Raw genomic sequence first — 17,260 nt, forward strand, 5'->3', positions numbered from 1 at the left:
AGTTGGCGTGTTTGTATTGACTATAGGAAATTGAACAAGGTCACTAGGAAGGACCACTTTCCCCTTCCATTCATCGACCAGATGCTAGAGAGATTAGTTGGACATAGTCACTACTGCTTTTTAGATGGCTACTATGGATATAATCAGATCGTTATTGCCCCAGAAGACCAGGAGAAAACCACTTTTACCTGTCCCTTTGGTACCTTTGCGTATATACGCATGCCTTTCGGGCTATGTAATGCCCCTGCGACTTTTCAGCGTTGCATGATGAGCATATTTTCCGACATGGTAGAACGGTTTTTGGAGGTCTTTATGGATGATTTTTCAGTGTTTGGTTCGTCTTTCGATGAGTGCTTGCATCATTTGTCATTAGTTTTGACTAGGTGTAAGGAAAAGAATTTAGTGCTTAATTGGGAGAAATGTCACTTTATGGTTCGTTCAGGAATTGTTCTATGTAATATCGTATCTTCAAAGGGTATTGAGGTGGATAGAGCCAAAGTTGACCTTATTAAAACTTTACCGGTCCCAAAAACGTAAGAGATATTAGGTCATTCTTAGGGCATGCTGGTTTTTATCGTCGTTTCATTAAGGATTTTAGCTTGATGTCTAGACCTCTTTGCAATTTGCTTGCAAAAGATGTTAAGTTTGTCTTTGATGATGCTTGTTTAGAGGCTTTTGAGAAGCTTAAGTCACTACTCACTACCGCCCCCATAGTCCAGGCACCCAACTGGAACTTACCCTTTGAGATCATGTGTGATGCTTCAAATTATGCTATTGGTGTTGTGCTAGGTCAGCGAGAAAATAAGTTACTTCATGTGATTTACTATGCTAGCAAAATTCTGAATGATGCCCAGTTGAACTATACCACTACCGAGAAGGAACTATTAGCCATTGTGTTTTCCTTAGACAAGTTTAGACCCTATCTCTTAGGTTCTAAGATCATCATATATACTGATCATGCTTCTTTAAAATATCTTTTGTCTAAGAAGGATACTAAACCTAGATTAATTAGGTGGATTCTGTTGTTGCAAGAGTTTTCTCCAGACATTAGAGACAAAAAGGGTGCCGAAAATGTTGTAGCAGATCACTTGTCTAGGCTAGTTGTTAGTTCCCCAGATGATTCCCTTCCTATAAGGGATAGCTTTCCTGATGAACACTTGTTCTTTGTTACCCAATTACCTTGGTATGCGAATATAGTGAACTATCTTGTTACTGGTCGAATGCCCCAACATTGGGGTAAACAAGATCGTTCTAGATTTTTACCTGAGGTTAAGCACTTCTTTTGGGATGATCCTTATTTGTTTAAGTATTGTCCAGACCAGATTATTAGGAGATGTATACCTGAGAGTGACCAGTCCAGTATTATTTCCTTTTGTCATGATCATGCTTGTGGGGGTCACTTTAGTGCTAAGAAAACTGCTGATAAGATATTGCAGTGTGGATTCTATTGGCCTTCGTTGTTTAAAGACTCCCACAGTTACTGTGTTACTTGTGAACGATGCCAGAAATTAGGAACCATTTCCCGTAGGAACATGATGCCCTTGAACCCTATTTTAATTGTTGAGGTCTTTGATGTGTGGGGTATTGACTTTATGGGTCCGTTTCCTAATTCTTTTGGTAACCTATACATCCTTGTCACCGTAGACTATGTCTCTAAGTGGATTGAGGCGGTTGCGTATAAAACCAATGACCATAAGGTTGTGATTGAGTTCTTGAAAAATAATATACTTACACGTTTTGGTACACCGCGAGCTATAATTAGTGATGGAGGGTCGCACTTTTGTAATGGGACTTTTAGGCTTCTGATGAAGAAATATGGTATTACACATAAGGTAGCTACCCCGTATCATCCACAGACTAGTGGTCAGGTAGAGGTTTCCAATAGGGAGATAAAACGTATATTAGAGAAAACAGTTAATCCTAATCGGAAAGACTGGTCGTCTAGGCTTACTGATGCCTTATGGGCTTACCGTACTGCGTTTAAGACCCCATTGGAATGTCGCCTTATCGGCTTGTTTATGGCAAGGCATGTCACTTACCTGTTGAGTTAGAACACAGAGCTTATTGGGCTGTTAAGCAGCTAAATTTTTCACTTGACAAGGCAGGAGCCCATAGGAAACTCCAGCTCAATGAGTTGGACGAGATTCGTATAGATGCTTACGATAGTGCGAAGGAGTATAAGAACAAAATGAAACTTGTGCATGATAGAAACATATTACGGAAGTCATTTTCTCCAGGTCAAAAAGTTCTTCTGTATGACACTCGTTTGCATCTATTCCCCGGGAAACTGCGCTCTCGGTGGACCGGTCCTTTTGTGGTCCGTACTGTTTTTCCTCATGGAGCTGTTGAGATCGAGACACGGATGGTAGTAGTTCTTCGAAGGTTAACGGTCAGCGATTGAAGCCCTTTTTAGAGCCTTTTCCTACAGGTGATGTTGAGGAGGTCCCTCTGGAGGACCCTGTTTACCCTTGATTGACCATCGAGGCGATTTGTATGTTGTATAATTTTTGTATTCAGTTTTTGGTTTCACTTCACTCAGGTACTATCTTTCCGAACTCTCTCTTTACTATTTCCTCATGTTACTTATATTTTTGGTACTGTTCTTTCATGCGAAACATTGAGGACAATGTTAGATTTAAGTTTGGGGGTGGGGAAGAAACTTTTTGTTAGCTTTTAGTTGCAATAAATAAACTCCAGAGCCTAGAAATTTATGCTATTAAGGATGCACTAACAATCTAAGTGGATGGAAGCATTTTGTTGTAGGAGTTGAGGAACCAATCTGATTAGATGGAAACATCTAAAGAGTCTATTCATAAAAGCACAGAGCTCAGGTGTTAGAAATAACATGATAGTTTCACCATATCTCGTTGAGTCCTTTTCACTTCTATTTTTATTTTTTTTTAAACTATGTTTCTCTAAGTGATAGGTGGGGCCACGATTCAAGTTGTTACCAATGCTAGGGTGAATTAGAGTGATTGAGATACCATGAAAAAAAAAATTAAAAAAAAAAAGAAAAAAAAAAAAAAAAAAAAAAAGAAAAAAAAAAAAGAATAAAAAAAAAAAAAAAAAAAAAAAAGAGAAATTGAGACCAGACCATTAGACCAAACGGAATAAAACTAAATAAAGTCGACCATTGGAACCCTTGTATATGCCAGCTGTGTTGACCTAGAGTTAGGATATCGAGCACTGGTACCCTTGTATATGCCAGTGTGTTGATATTAGTCAGACTAGTATCTCAATCTATTAGGATAGGTTCATTTTTGCGGAGGCCTTCAGACAGATATGGGAAACGCCGTTCACTTAGTAAACATCAAAACCATATATGTTTTTCTATATCCATCTTCTTGATCTATCCATGTGATTAGTTTTGACTCAGAATATGATGTCCATAGTGCAACTATCTGAGTAGAGCTCTGTCACTTTATATGAATTTTAGTATGCTTGAGTGCAAACTCGTGTACAACAATTGGAATTTCGCATCAGGGTACTTCTTCCTGTAGTCAATAAGTATGCCAACCAAGGAGATTCTTTAGTGCCTTCCAAGGTTCTGCGTAGATAGCTAAGGTATGGAGTACAGGTTTTGTGGGTATATCTCTGGTAAGCCCTCCCGAGACTATAACTCGGCCACTAGGGCCACCTAGGGAAAGGCTTATTGCATACGCTAAATGCAATCGATGATGCCTGCGAAAGTGAGTTAGGATTTTATTTTCTATTTGATTTGCTCGAGGACTAGCAAATAATAAGTTTGGGGGTATTTGATAGGCACATTTTTGTGTCTTATATAATCTCAATTATATATATTATTAGTGCTCGGTTTTATATTTATTATGGCTTTTTATGTCCCTGTAGGTATTTTTGGAGAAATAAGCTTTTGCGGCGAAATTGGCTAAAAAGTGGCTTTTGCGCTCGTGGGGTAACCTAATTACTAAGGGGTGACCCATTTCCAGGCATCTGCTAAAGGGAGACCGGAACTGGATAGGGGGAGGTCATCTTCAAAATTCAAAACAGAAATTGGCGGGAAAAAAAGACAGCAGTTTTTGAGCAGAGATTTGAGCGACTTAGGAGGAGATTCAATGGGCATATTTGGTACCTACGGACTCTAGAAGACATTACAAGCCCAGTACAATCAATTGGACCCGGAAAATTGGGCTGGAATACCTGTGAGAAGTAAAGAAAGGGAAAACAGAGTACGTGTTCTCTGTTGGGTTTTTAGAATATTTTTGAGAGATTTCTGGAGGACTTTGACGCTGGATTAACATGTACATGGTCCTATTCAAGGTTATGGAAGAGTTTGGTAGCTATTTTATAGCCAACATCACGTGAAAAAGCTCAACAGAAGCGATTATCGTTTCAACTGCATGAGAAGAAGAAAAAGAATAATCGCATATTTAGTCGAGATTTATGGATCTGTTGGGCTATATAAGTGTTGGTTTACATCAAAGAAAAGTTTAGAAAGTTTTAGAAACCTTTAGGAGAGAGTTTAGAGTCCAGGAGAGCCGAGGAGAAGCGATTACAGAGAAGACAGTGCTGCTGCTGCTGCCATTGAAGAGCTTCAAGAACACGAAGAACAGACTCGCAGAGTCAGTTGTTCTTTAACAGTCTTAAACAGAAGTATCAGTGTTCTTCATTACAGCAGTAACGAAGTGTCGTTCTTCAACAGTGCAAACAGCGAACTCGCTGTGTCGTTTTTATACAACACTTGTGTTGTGTCGATTATTTTCAGCACTTACCCTTTTGTAACAGTGACGCTGTAACACTATTACAGCGTTACAAACTTCAATTATCAATTATTTTCATCAATAAAAACACTTATTTAGACATGAATACATCTTGTGAGTGTGTTTTCGGGATGAGGAGCTAAACCCATTAGCCAAGGCGACGGAGGAAGCCATTGTTCCACATTAATTGGTATAATTCTAATTTTACTATTTATTTGCAATATTATTATTGGATTATTTGCATGGAATTGGAATTGAAATAATAGTTTTTATTGAATAGTTGTGAATTAATTTGATGAAGCATGCTGGGTTTTAAAAACTTTTGATGTTTTATACTCTTTGATTACAACTATTACTTCAAAAATATATTTGAGGCAAATATTAGAATTATTTTTAAAGATAGAATTGCATGAATATTATTTAGAGTTTACTATTTATTTGGTTAATGGTGGAATCCCAGTCTTGGTATTTTTCTCTAAAGCTTTGAATTATTTATTTGCTTGTTTAATTTAAATTTAAAAATTGTTTCCTTCACAAGTCTGAAAAGACCCTTTTTACCACTACAACTACAATCACTTTTGAAATACCATCAGATAGTTATGCCATTATCAAAAAGGGTGGATAAGGGGTGATGTTGTTTTTTATTTAGTGACCCTATTTTGGTATTATTTAGTATGCCTCAAAAAAATTCAGTATGCCTCAAAATAGGTTTCTTCACTTTTGTAAGCCTAATAATCGTGAGGCCCATTTAGAAACCAAGTGATAAATGTTGGGCTCGAAGACAAGACCAGAAAGGTCCGTCCAGAAACCCGAAAAGAGATACCAAATGATTTATTCATTTTTGAAAGAACCATTTTTTAGGAACCATGGTTTTTTTTGGGGACCATGGTCTTATTAGGCCAACCTCCCTATACTTATAAGAGGTGTCCTAAAGTTAGGTAAATACACATTTACCCTTTACTTTAATTTAAATTAAAACTAACTTAATAACTATATAAATCTAATCATATACATCTAATCTAAATGAATTTATTAACCAAAATCAAAATCAAAAATGGGAGGGGACATCGAAATTTTTTAGTTTTGAAAAAAAAATTGTTCTCTTCTTCTTCTCTCTTTCCTTGACGTTCCTCGTTCGATTGAAAAACCCATCAATCTTTTTAGTTGGTTCTTTGATTGGGAAAATTGAGTAGAAATCATCAAAATATGGTTTAAATGGAAGTTAAAGTGGCATGTTCAGTTAGGAATAGTTTTAAAAAAACTAGTTTCGTAACCGAACTCTGAGTTCGGTTGGTTCGCAAAAAATAGTTTTAACCGAACTCCTCATTGAATACCAATATATCGTGTTCGGTTGGTCCCCAAAAAATTCTAATACTAATTAGTAACCATACTCTACCCATAATATAAAAAAAAATGTAACTGAACTGTTTTATTTTTCCCACTATGTTGAGTTATGATTTAACCGAACTTTGCCTACTCTGTTCGGTTGGTTCGCAAAAAATTCTAAAACTATCTAGTAACCGAACTCTACCTATATTACAAAAAGAAAAAAAATCCAATGTAACTGAACTGTGCTATTTTGCCTACTATGTTGAGTTTCAATTTAACCGGACTTGTCCCACTATGTTCGGTTTGTTCGCAAAAAATCTTAACAAACCGAGCTCTTCACTAATTGCACAATGTGGAGTTCGGTTAGATATGTTGTTGGGTTAAATTTTGCGAACCAACCGAACATTACTCTGTAAATCCTATAAACAAAGTTCGGTAACATGTCTGTTAACCGAACGACTAAAAACCTCCATTAAAGAGCGAGTTCGGTAACCTGCGTGTTTGGAAAAAGTAACCGAACTGCAGTTTCAGATGAGTTCGGTAACCTGTTCTTCACATAAGGTAACCGAACAAGCCCAAATCTACTCTAAAAATTTACAGTTTTTTGAAAATTTGGAGCAATTCAACCAACATTATCTAAGTTTAAAGCATACCTGGGTACCCAAATACTCTTCCTCGGGTTGTGGTTGGTAAAATCGATTGTTTTTCATGTTTTCCTTCTTCATCTTCTCTAACTTTACTCTCTCGATAATTCTACTTCTTTTAAAAGAATCATCTGATTTTTTAATCTCACTAATTATCTTTAACTTAATCATTTTATTAATCATGACAGTAATTATAATTAACACTAACTAATCATTATCCAAAATTAATCAAGAGGATAATTTAGGTATTAATATAAATATATAGATAAGGGGTGACCTAAATTTACTTCTAATGTTTTACCCAAAATAAAATCATGGTCCCAAAAACAAAACCATGGTCCCAAAAAACGGTTCTTTTGAAATAGCTTTACTCTTTCTCCTCTCCCAACTTTACTCTTTCTCCTCTCACACCTTTACAGAAACCTAGAAATTCGTTTTCCCTCTTCTTCTTTCTCAGATTCTTGTTACTCTCTCCAACCAAAAACCCCAGAACTCTCTTGTATCCATCTTCTTCTACTTTAGAAATGAGAAACCCAATAATTCTCAGACATTTAAGAGGGTTACGTGATTTCGATATAAATAGAAGAGGAGGAGGAAGAGGTTTAGCAGCTGGACCAAGAGGAGGAAGAGGAGGAGGAAGGGGTTTAGCATCTGAACCAAGAGGAGGAGGAAGGGGTTTAGCAGCTGAACCAAGAGGAGGAGGAGGAGGAGGAAGGGGTTTAGCAGATGAACCAAGAGGAGGAGGAGGAGGAGGAGGAAGAGGGAGAGGGAGAGGGAGAGGGAGAGGGAGAGGGAGAGGAAATAATGGTGGAGGAGATGTTGTAGTAGTTCAGGCTCCAGACAACTTCACATTTGATTTAGTTACACGTATCATCAGTTGGTTACCAGCAAGGGAAATTATGAGATTGAGGTTAGTTTGCAGAGAATGGAGAACACTACATCAAAATCCTTGGTTTATTGAGCTCCAAAGAGGAAATGCTTCTAACCTCACAACATCATCTTCTTTACTTCTACTGGATGATGATAGACACTTCAGAACGATTGAGTACAACCCTACCACGGGTGATTTGGTTAGTAATCTTCCACTTGGTAATTGTCATGCTCGTTTACACGGTTTTCATCCTATGATGCATCAATTAATGGACTAATTGTATTCAAGTGGTTAAATGGAAGATGCGTTATTTGGAACCCCTGCATTGGTTTATTTTTGGGAAATTCAACCTCCACCAACTCCACCCTTTGTAGGGAACGTAAATGTTAGTTTCTCATTTGTTTTTGCTTATGATTCTGAACGAGACGATTACATGCTAGTGAGCATTGTTCATGTTCATGGACAGAATACCTCGTTGGTCTCGGTCTATCAACCCAGCACAAGGACTCTAACTACATGGAATCCAATTTCTTATGCCTTTCCAGATCCGTGGCAAGATTATATGCCTGATGGGGTATTCTTGAACGGATTCTTTTACTGGATAGCTATTCCAACCATTCAAGCTGATCAAGAAACAATTATTCTGAGATTTGATATTGCTAGTAACGGGTTAATTGAATTAGGGGCACCACATAGTTTGAGAGATCCGGCACAACAAGAGTCAAGGCATGTAGTCGGGACTTATGATGGCAGACTATGTGTTTATCGCAGTCATCATGGTGAAAGAATTGATATTGTTGGAATGGAAAATGGTTGGGGTATACTTCGGACCATTCACACATACAGGACCGATTTAAGGCATTTCCTTCCAATTAGAATGCGTCTTCACAATTTTATAACACTTGCGAATATGGAGGAAGATTTGGAAGAAGACCAAGAGTTTTTCCTGATCGATACAAGTACATTATTTAGACAAGCATTTCCAGTGCCATATGAACCTGTAGACCGTGTTAGTGTCATTCAAGATCTCGCAATAACTAATGTGCAACCATATGTTGCAACACTGGTCAGACTCCCAACCCCTGATTTTTAACAGGTAAAACGTCTTTCTTTCTGTCTCATTACATTTCTTTCTTGCCTTTTGTTCCCTTCCTTACTGAATGATATACAAACCTGTAATGTTGGGCAAGTAACCCATAGAACCAGTCGATATAGTCCATGTTATTTTCCTCTTATATTGGTTCACTGTTGACTAATATAAGTGTTAAAATATGTAACCTGTACTAATATGCAATATTAGTGTTATAAGCAATCATATTGCATTGTTGGATTCGTCAAAGATGCTTTAGAACTAGAAGAAGAAAAAAAAAGTGAAAATTGCTCTCAGTTCTGAGGTTCAATTCCTGGTGAAGCTTCATTGAAGCTTAAAACTACTCAAGCTGCAGTAAGAGAATAAGTTGATGATTTTGACAATTAGGTGATAATGATAAAAGAACGAGGGGTTCCAATTTTGTCGAAATAGATGGTAAGGTCAGAGAGTTTGTTGGTATACATCTCATCCTTTGTCTGATTTTATATGTAAAACTAGATGCGCAGTAACGTTAAGTTAGGTCTAGGGAAAGGAACAACAGCCAGGAAATGTTCGTAGGTTGTGTCCTTAGTTCGGTTTTGGATAGCTTGCCGAGTTGTATTGACTGTTGTGTAGTGGATTAAGGTGTCTTCCCTCTAGGCCGAGTGTTTGGAAGGACTGTATTGCTTTGCTTCTTTGCTGCACTAGTCTGTCCTTTTTCAATAACCTTTTTCCGTCATAAAAGACTTGATAGGAAATCGATGCTCGCCTTTTGGTATTTTGATAACTCTATTTATTGGTAATAGATACCCAATAAATATGGTATAATGTATATACCCATACCTAACATTCTGTTGTTAGCTAATTCAATGTCATACGATATAATGCAGATACCCATACCTAACATTACTGTCAGTCTATTTTTATGTCATCATCTCATCTTTATGGCAGTTTTTTTTCTTTCTTTTAGTTAAGCTACAGCTTCTATACTGATTTATAATTGCACATTTTGTTGGTCTCTTGATCTAATTGCAGTCTGAGAATGTTATGCATACTTTAGTAACTTGTTTTGATCTAATACATTGTAGTTGTATAAGTAATTGTAAGCAAATTTGTGGAAAGTAAGCTTTCTCAGAAGTAGGAGGGTATCTGTATGCTCTTTACTTCTTAGCATGATTAATAAATAATTTAACGAACCAAATTTGAACCTCCGCGCTTTATGTTAAGGTTCAATCACTTACATGACAATAAAATAGGAAGTCTGGATAGGAAACAACACTTAAGTTTCTCATCATTTATCAATAAATTTCATAAGAACAATAGTGTCAAGTTGGTCGAAATCTATGTGATAGCATCTTAGGGATCATGATTTACGTTTTAACTTTGTCGTTAATTACAACCAAGCCAAACAATGCTACATTACCATCATCTGCATTGAAAAGCTACTGAACCGCTTTGAAGTTCAGACTAATGTTTGTGTTTCTTTGCATTACACATACAAATATGCCATTAGGAAGGATTAGTAAACATCCATGTATCTTGTTATAGTGTTTGGCCAGTGATTTACCTTAACTAAAACTTAGAGCATGAATCTGTATTAGCTAGGCGATGAGCCTATAGAAAGACGAATTTCAGAACTCTCCAACAGGTTTGTTCATGTTTGATGTTAAATTAGAACTAGAACCTTATCAGGTATCGTAGATTCTATCTTTCACCTAGTCGTTGAGTTTTTGGATGCTTGTCTTATCCACGCAGAGAGGAAATGAAGCTTTGAGTTAAGTGGTTCGGTTGGTGGTGAAATTGAGGAATACAAATTAAGTGGCAACAGTACACGCTTAGTGGGATACGAATCTCAACCTGCAAGGATGTAACCAGTTGTATCAATCTTCCATAACTTTGGGCAAGTTAAATTCCAATTTCCATCAATTTTTAACTCATGAGTTTCTGGGGATATCATCGAGCCTGACAACAATGGCATCGGTGTATATTTTTTCTCGTTTTCATCATAAGAGGGTATAGTTGAATTCTGAAGTAGATAATGAAGATTGGTAACTCGGACATTGACGTTATCTGCAGAACATTGTCTTACCTATAATAGTGTGGACTAGGTTTCTTGCATTTCTTTATTCTAAAAGTACTTGCATATACGATTTTAATAGAACTTCGCAGGCATGGGTCTAATTTTATAAATTTGTGCAGGAGAATGTCAACAAGGACCAAGGAGGAGAAGGCAAAAGCTGTAATATTGCATAAAGCTGTGGAGTGGATCATCTTCCATATGAATCTATCTCAGGTCATATTAGACGCTATGAGTTCTACTTTTAGTACACATGGGATGACTCAAATCTTTTAAGGATGCTGAACCTTTTTTTTTGTCTCAATTTTGGGTCTTTAATGGCTGTCTCGAAAACCAAGCAAGTCGAACTGCTTATTGCATTGCTAAATATAGTTTCTATATACGTACGATATGCTTTCATAATTAATGTATGGCTGAGATGAGATTAGCATTCAAGTCAGAACAATTAGTAGGTCTGAATTTTGATAATTTGGGTTTTGTGTAAAAGTGATTCAGCATCATCTATTGGACTGACATTTCCCAAACAAAACTTTGTCTGCCTCTGTATGTTCTTTTCTCTCTGTTGCTTCTCAATTTCTCTTCTCTGTATGTGTGTAGAGCATGTAGTTTTATCATCCATTCTTATTTACTGAGAATATTTTGGGTGCACCAAATTTATTCTTTTCTTTTTGGATTTTCTTCCTAGACTTTATTGGGAAACTTTGGGTCTCCAGTCCAGTTTGATTTGCATTGCTTGCAACAAAATACTGGACAAAAAGTATGGCTAAAGTATTCACCAAAATAGTCAAATTGTTAAACAACCGACTGAGATGTGTACAATGTTGTTGTTATAGTGCCGTTCTGGGCACTGTAGTGGAGTTCTTTGGCTGTAAGATTGGATGGATGATCAAGAGAAAATGAAGCACCAACAACCCTTTTTTTTTATTGGGAGAAATCCATCCACCAACTTGGTAAAGCAAGATTTTAGACGTATTATGTCTCCTTTCGTTAACATTTTCTGATTAATTTAATATAGTCTTGTCAATTCCAAGTCATGTTTTTTGGTATATGCTCTTTCAATCTTTGGTGGAACCAGACACTCCTCTGGTCTGGTCTCTTGCAAATGCTAGTTAAAGCAAGGGCTATGGAATGAGAGTTTTCATTCAATATGAACGAGTCTCACTGGATTTGATCTAATTAGGTGCTACTATGGAGTGAGAACACCAACTCATTCATCAAAAATCATTCATACACTCATTGGAATGAATGAGTGGGCGAAAGTGACACTAAGTGGCTGAAAATCAGCCTCTTAGGGAAAAAACACCTTAAACGGCTAAAGATCTGCCTCTCAAACATTTTTTTAGCTTTTTTATTTATTTAAAACTCTAAAAACGGGTCCATATTAGTTTTATTAATTAAAAACCCTAAATATGTCAAAACCGCCGAAGAAAGGCCGCCCAAGTGATTTTTTTTGAGACTTGTAAGTTGCTGAACTTTGGTTATGGGACTCCAGCCAAAAGGTGGAAAATGTACATTTCCCCAAATTTTTGACTAAGCTCAAAAGCATAATCATTTAAGCTGACGTATAAAACCATAATTTTGCTGCACCTGTTGCGTTTTTTTCTTCTTCAGTGGCAGGCCTGCCATGCCTCAGTATCTCTGCCTCTTAGCTGGTGTAATGTGAAAAGCTAAGTTGGTCGCATTCAACTTCATGGGGTTGGCATTAGGTTAGTAGACAGAGACGGTTTCGGATTAATAATGAAGTGTGGCAGAAATCGACTGTGGAGTGGATTCCTGGGTCCATCTCGGCTTAAATTATAGATTCACCAGAAGCATAAAATCATCACTCTTCAGCCATCACTTTCTTACTTATATTTTCTTGTCAGCATGTTTGACCCAATTGACTTCAGGAAGTTCTAAATACTACATCCTTTTCTTTGGTTTAGCACAGCTGATCAAGGCTTTTTACCTATAGAACAAAGCTTAACCCGCCCTTTTGAGTCACAGAGAGCCAAAAGGTGGATCTTGCAAACAACCAGATATGACATACCATACCACCACATACTTAACTCATAAAAGCTGCATAAGTTGTATTTAAAAAAAAAAAGAGTTAGTGTTTAAAAGTTACAAATATATTACAGAAAACAATAGTGTAGAGCCCATATTGTTTCACATAACCTATTTGTAAACAGATATTTTTTCTGTGATCTTACATTCTTGGACGAAGTTGGCGATCAACTTGGAAACTGAATCCGGTTTTTCTACATGAGGGAGATGACCGGCATTTGGGATTTGATGCAAAGATGAGTTTTGCAGTTCAGTATTTAGTCTCTGCATATACACAACAAATGGTTTTTGTCTTATGATAATGCAATACAAGATTTGCTTAGTGATATAATATGGCAGTGGATGCTTACAGAAGGAGAAAGCTTTGACAAAAAAGAATGATGAGCACAGAACATAAAATGAACTAACCATGGCCAGTGTGTTGCTGATGATTTGGTCATTCTCACCCCATATGATGAGTGTTTCCTGTTTCATCTGTTTTGCAGAAGTAGGGATATCATATATCAGAACAGATTTCGCCATAACCTAATCAGTCTGCGTTTCATTCATTGTGAAGTTGTAGATTTGTAGTGTGATCTCACCTGTTGTATCTGTTGACAAACATTATATCCCCCACTGATCATAAAGTCAACTGTTGCATCTTCCCACCAAGGAAATAAGCAGTGTAAACGGCCAATCTGAATTTGACCACAAGCATATAAGATTATTAGTCCGAATACATTCCTTAGAGACATACCTAGAAACAAACTTAGTTAGACAAATGTCCAACACATAGCATATGGGGAAGTAAAGGAAAGCTAGATGCTCACACTAGTCCAGTCGATGGCGCAATTAAACGAAATTCCATCAAAGCAAAGATAATTTGCATACAAGCGTAAAGGAACACTTTTCAACACGGAGACCTGATCCAAGAGAGTGTCACACGTTTTAGGTTTCTTGATGGAACTATATGGATCGAAGTAAATCCCAAGCAAATAATTATGGAACATTGATGTAAACTTGTCATGACGAATACCATTAGAGTGTTTATATATTATCTACTTAAGAAACATTAGGCCGTGTGAGAATTTGCACACTCACCCCAGCATATGCTATAATTTTAGGCAATGTTGATAACTTCCCCGTGCCTTCTGTATAGACACTTGCATCAATTAACACCAGTTTCTCAACCTTCAGATTAAATTGGCCAAGAAAAACAAAAGCGTTATCCCAAAGTTTAGCAACATCCCTAGTACAATGCAAAAAACATTTTGGAGCCCTCCTACTATTATGGCATGCACAATTACACGTTAATTGTGAATGATTTTCTATAAGCTTTTTAGGCAACACAAGATACGCATATATGCTCACAAAACAAAAACCAGAAGTACTTACAGCTTCCGGATGGTTTACGGCGAAGTCAATTGCAACAGCAGCACCAAGACTTGGTCCAACTAATATCATTGGCCTTCCTATATATGACTTCCAAAGCTAAGATACAAGTACAATAAACTCGAGTTAGAGAATAAAACGATGGCAACCGTAGAATACACAAGAATCAAATTACGAAACATCAGAAATCCATATGAAGTATGCGACAAAATACCTGATAGAGATGCTCACGCTTTGATGTCACATTACATGGCGGAAGGATGCCTGATATAAATCAAATATAGAAATTTGAATACATCAATGGACAACTACATAGAAACCAATACTTTTTGGTCTATACAAATTGAGGTAAGAAACATACCTAAATCAGAGAAACCCCAACCAAGTATATCCACTGCCCATGCCTCCATCCCAGCTTCCTCAAGCAATGGGTATGTATATCTCCATTCTAAACAAGAGCTGGGGAATTCATAAGATAGTATAGTATGAATTTCTCAAGCTTAGTAATAAAAAATACTTATGACGTATAAACACAGTAAGCATGTACCTGTCAAAACCATGTAGAAGAACAAGTGGATGTTTCTCATTCTGCTTCGAAGGCTTCACACAACTACTAAGAATTGAATTCTCTGAGAAACTAGTCTGTATCAGAAGGAGTGAGAAGTGGGGATCCTTGCAAAGTTACCAAAACAAACTAGAAGCAGTAAATGGAATGTCTAATGTCGTCAATGAATATGGCCTACCTACAATTTATCAACGTCGTCTGATGCAGATTAGTTTCTCAGAGAATTCCATTTGAAAGCAAGAGGATGTTTACATTGATCAGACTTTTGTGAATATATGTAGTTGTTCAATTTTGCTAAATCATAATGTATCGTGGCAAATGTTAACCTATGCAACCCATGCACAGGCTAAGCAATCATGTTTGCACATTGCTGTGAACCTAGTGCTATGGATTTAAGGCTACCAATTTAACAATGAAATTTACAAAATAATTTGATCCAACCAAAGCCCAATTTCCCAATTTCGTACAACAAACAAAAAAATAATCTACAAAGCATCAAGCAGACCAAAATTTGATAATGAAAACTGAAAATAAAGTCACTAAAACAAGCAGAAATGCACCAAAATGGAAAGCCATATAACAATCATCAACAACAATAAGGGATATAAATGGAAATAGAAAAACCTAACCTTTACTGGTATTCTCTCAATCCTTTGAGCAAGTTTTCTAGCATATGGGTCTTTAATTTTCTCAACTTCTTTAGGTAAAAATGAAGGAAACCCACTTCCAGACACCCTAAAACTCACTGAATTTCTGCAAGTTGTGGTCAATGTAGCTGAAGAAAAAGCTTTTAGTAAGGTAGCCATTATAAATTGAGAGATTGACTTCTGCCTTTTCACTTGTCTCTCCCTCTCTCTCACTTTATCACTGAGTCATCGCAACAAGGCACGGTCTAGTTCTTGCCTTGTTGTGTTATGAAGTACTGCTACCAAACATAACATGGATAGATGAGTAAACATGTAAGTCTGTATCAGGTTTTTCTGTAGTGCAGTACTCCTATTACTATACTCAGTAATGGTGGTTTGCTAAAAGAAACTTGAATGGTGACATAACGTTATCTTTTTAGACTTTTAGTATACATGTTAAGCTCTACAAAAAACCAAGGTGATACTATTTGGAGTAAATAAACTTCAGTTACATGCTGAGAGTTATAATAATTCCATTTTTCCTAAAAGTGATACAAGAACTTCAAATATTTTAAAAATGTGTAAATTAGATTATTTCTTATTTTGAAAATACCAAGCCTACCCTTTTCTTCTCCTTCTCCATGCTTAGATTTATCGTCTCTCTATATCCTTCTCTTTCACACAACAACCACCACAGCGCCTCTTGTAAGAATATTTTTGTATGACTAAAAATATTCCCTTAGGCCCATGTAATAATTTTGGTGATCTAGATTATTGCTATACTTATGTTCGGTTTACTTTATGGGATTATTATTCCTAATATCTCTTCTTTGATGGACGGTCGAGATTTAATGTCAGTATTAAACCCTAGGAACTTGGTCCTCCTTCTACCTATAAAAGGAACACAATATCCATTACTATTGGGTTCGAGAATTTACAATTCATAACATAAAAGGTGAAGAAGGAGAAACCAAGACCCCCACAAGGTATTATGGTTAATAGAAAGATGATCAGTGATGTACTGTGAATTAGCGTTATAAGGTATTTCTCCTAAACTAATCTTTGCATATTTATTCGGTGATTATCATGAAGTTCACGATCTTATAATTAACGATCTATAAAAATTAAAACTTATACCTCCTCCTCCTTCCCCTTCCCCACCACCTCCTACTACAACTACGACCACCACCAAAACCACTACCATGATCATTAGCGTTCACCAAACCCACATCTTTCTCCTCCTTTTCCCTACCAACACCAGGAACGCCTCCTACTACTACTTTCACACCACCCCCAAACCCACCACCATGTCCTAATCCTCCAGTAACACCAACACCACCTCCGTCGCATCATCATTAGAGTATATAGTTTTCAAATTCAGTGATCAATCAACAGTAATTTTGGACGCCAATTCAGGTTATTAATTCTTGATACTCAAATTCATTTGTTTATTGGATGATTTTTCGTTAATTTGATGTATCAGTTGATCTTTCGAATTCAATTTTTTATTTTTCATTAATTAAGTACTTCTAGATGAAATCAAATCGTAGTTATGGGTAGTGGTGTCGGGTGGTAATGATGATTCAACTGTAAATTGCTGGGTTTTTGGTTATGTTTCGATTAGGATTTTTAGATCTACTAGTTTTGATTTTTGAATTCGAGTTGTTACTGGAGGATCTTGATTAGGTGACCAATTTTGGTATTATCTAATTTTTGCTAATTTTTGTCAGTTTTTGTCGAAGAAACCAACTCGTTGCTGACAGATAATATTGTCCACCACCGAAATGGTTGGTGTTTTTTCTTTAAGAAGCCGTGCTCATTGAATATAAAGAAGGTGCAAGATATGAGATAACAAGATGGTGATGAAGCATTACGGTGTTTAGTAGAATTATTGTACCTATTAGTGATCAATCTCAAAGGAAAAAGAGGTAATTGTGACTGTTC

The 17,260-nt window shown here is 36.7% G+C and overlaps 2 protein-coding genes across 3 annotated transcripts; one reads left to right on the forward strand and one right to left on the reverse strand.

Annotated features, from left to right (window-relative positions):
• The first annotated feature begins 7,483 nt into the window (after window positions 1-7,483).
• On the forward strand, window positions 7,484-11,237 carry LOC113281801. 2 transcript variants are annotated; one of them, XM_026530662.1, is made up of 2 exons: window positions 7,484-8,658; window positions 10,831-11,237. In XM_026530662.1, exon 1 carries the CDS (start codon window positions 7,858-7,860, stop codon window positions 8,653-8,655), a length of 798 nt encoding a protein of 265 aa, XP_026386447.1. In that variant the 5' UTR covers window positions 7,484-7,857; the 3' UTR covers window positions 8,656-8,658; window positions 10,831-11,237. The 2 variants fall into 2 exon arrangements, with proteins under 2 accessions (XP_026386447.1, XP_026386448.1); XM_026530663.1 differs by lacking the exon at window positions 10,831-11,237 and adding an exon at window positions 10,387-10,821.
• A 1,515-nt stretch (window positions 11,238-12,752) lies between these two features.
• LOC113281803 (2-hydroxy-6-oxononadienedioate/2-hydroxy-6-oxononatrienedioate hydrolase 2-like) lies at window positions 12,753-15,771 on the reverse strand. The gene is made up of 10 exons (XM_026530665.1): window positions 15,320-15,771; window positions 14,673-14,767; window positions 14,487-14,584; window positions 14,340-14,389; window positions 14,129-14,224; window positions 13,835-13,924; window positions 13,564-13,656; window positions 13,336-13,431; window positions 13,163-13,228; window positions 12,753-13,018 (listed from the first exon to the last, which is right to left on the reverse strand). Exons 1-10 carry the CDS (start codon window positions 15,494-15,496, stop codon window positions 12,866-12,868), a joined length of 1,014 nt encoding a protein of 337 aa, XP_026386450.1. The 5' UTR covers window positions 15,497-15,771; the 3' UTR covers window positions 12,753-12,865.
• Window positions 15,772-17,260: the final 1,489 nt, after the last annotated feature.

The sequence above is a fragment of the Papaver somniferum genome, chromosome 5, assembly GCF_003573695.1.
Source record: "Papaver somniferum cultivar HN1 chromosome 5, ASM357369v1, whole genome shotgun sequence".
NCBI classification, from domain to species: domain Eukaryota; kingdom Viridiplantae; phylum Streptophyta; class Magnoliopsida; order Ranunculales; family Papaveraceae; genus Papaver; species Papaver somniferum.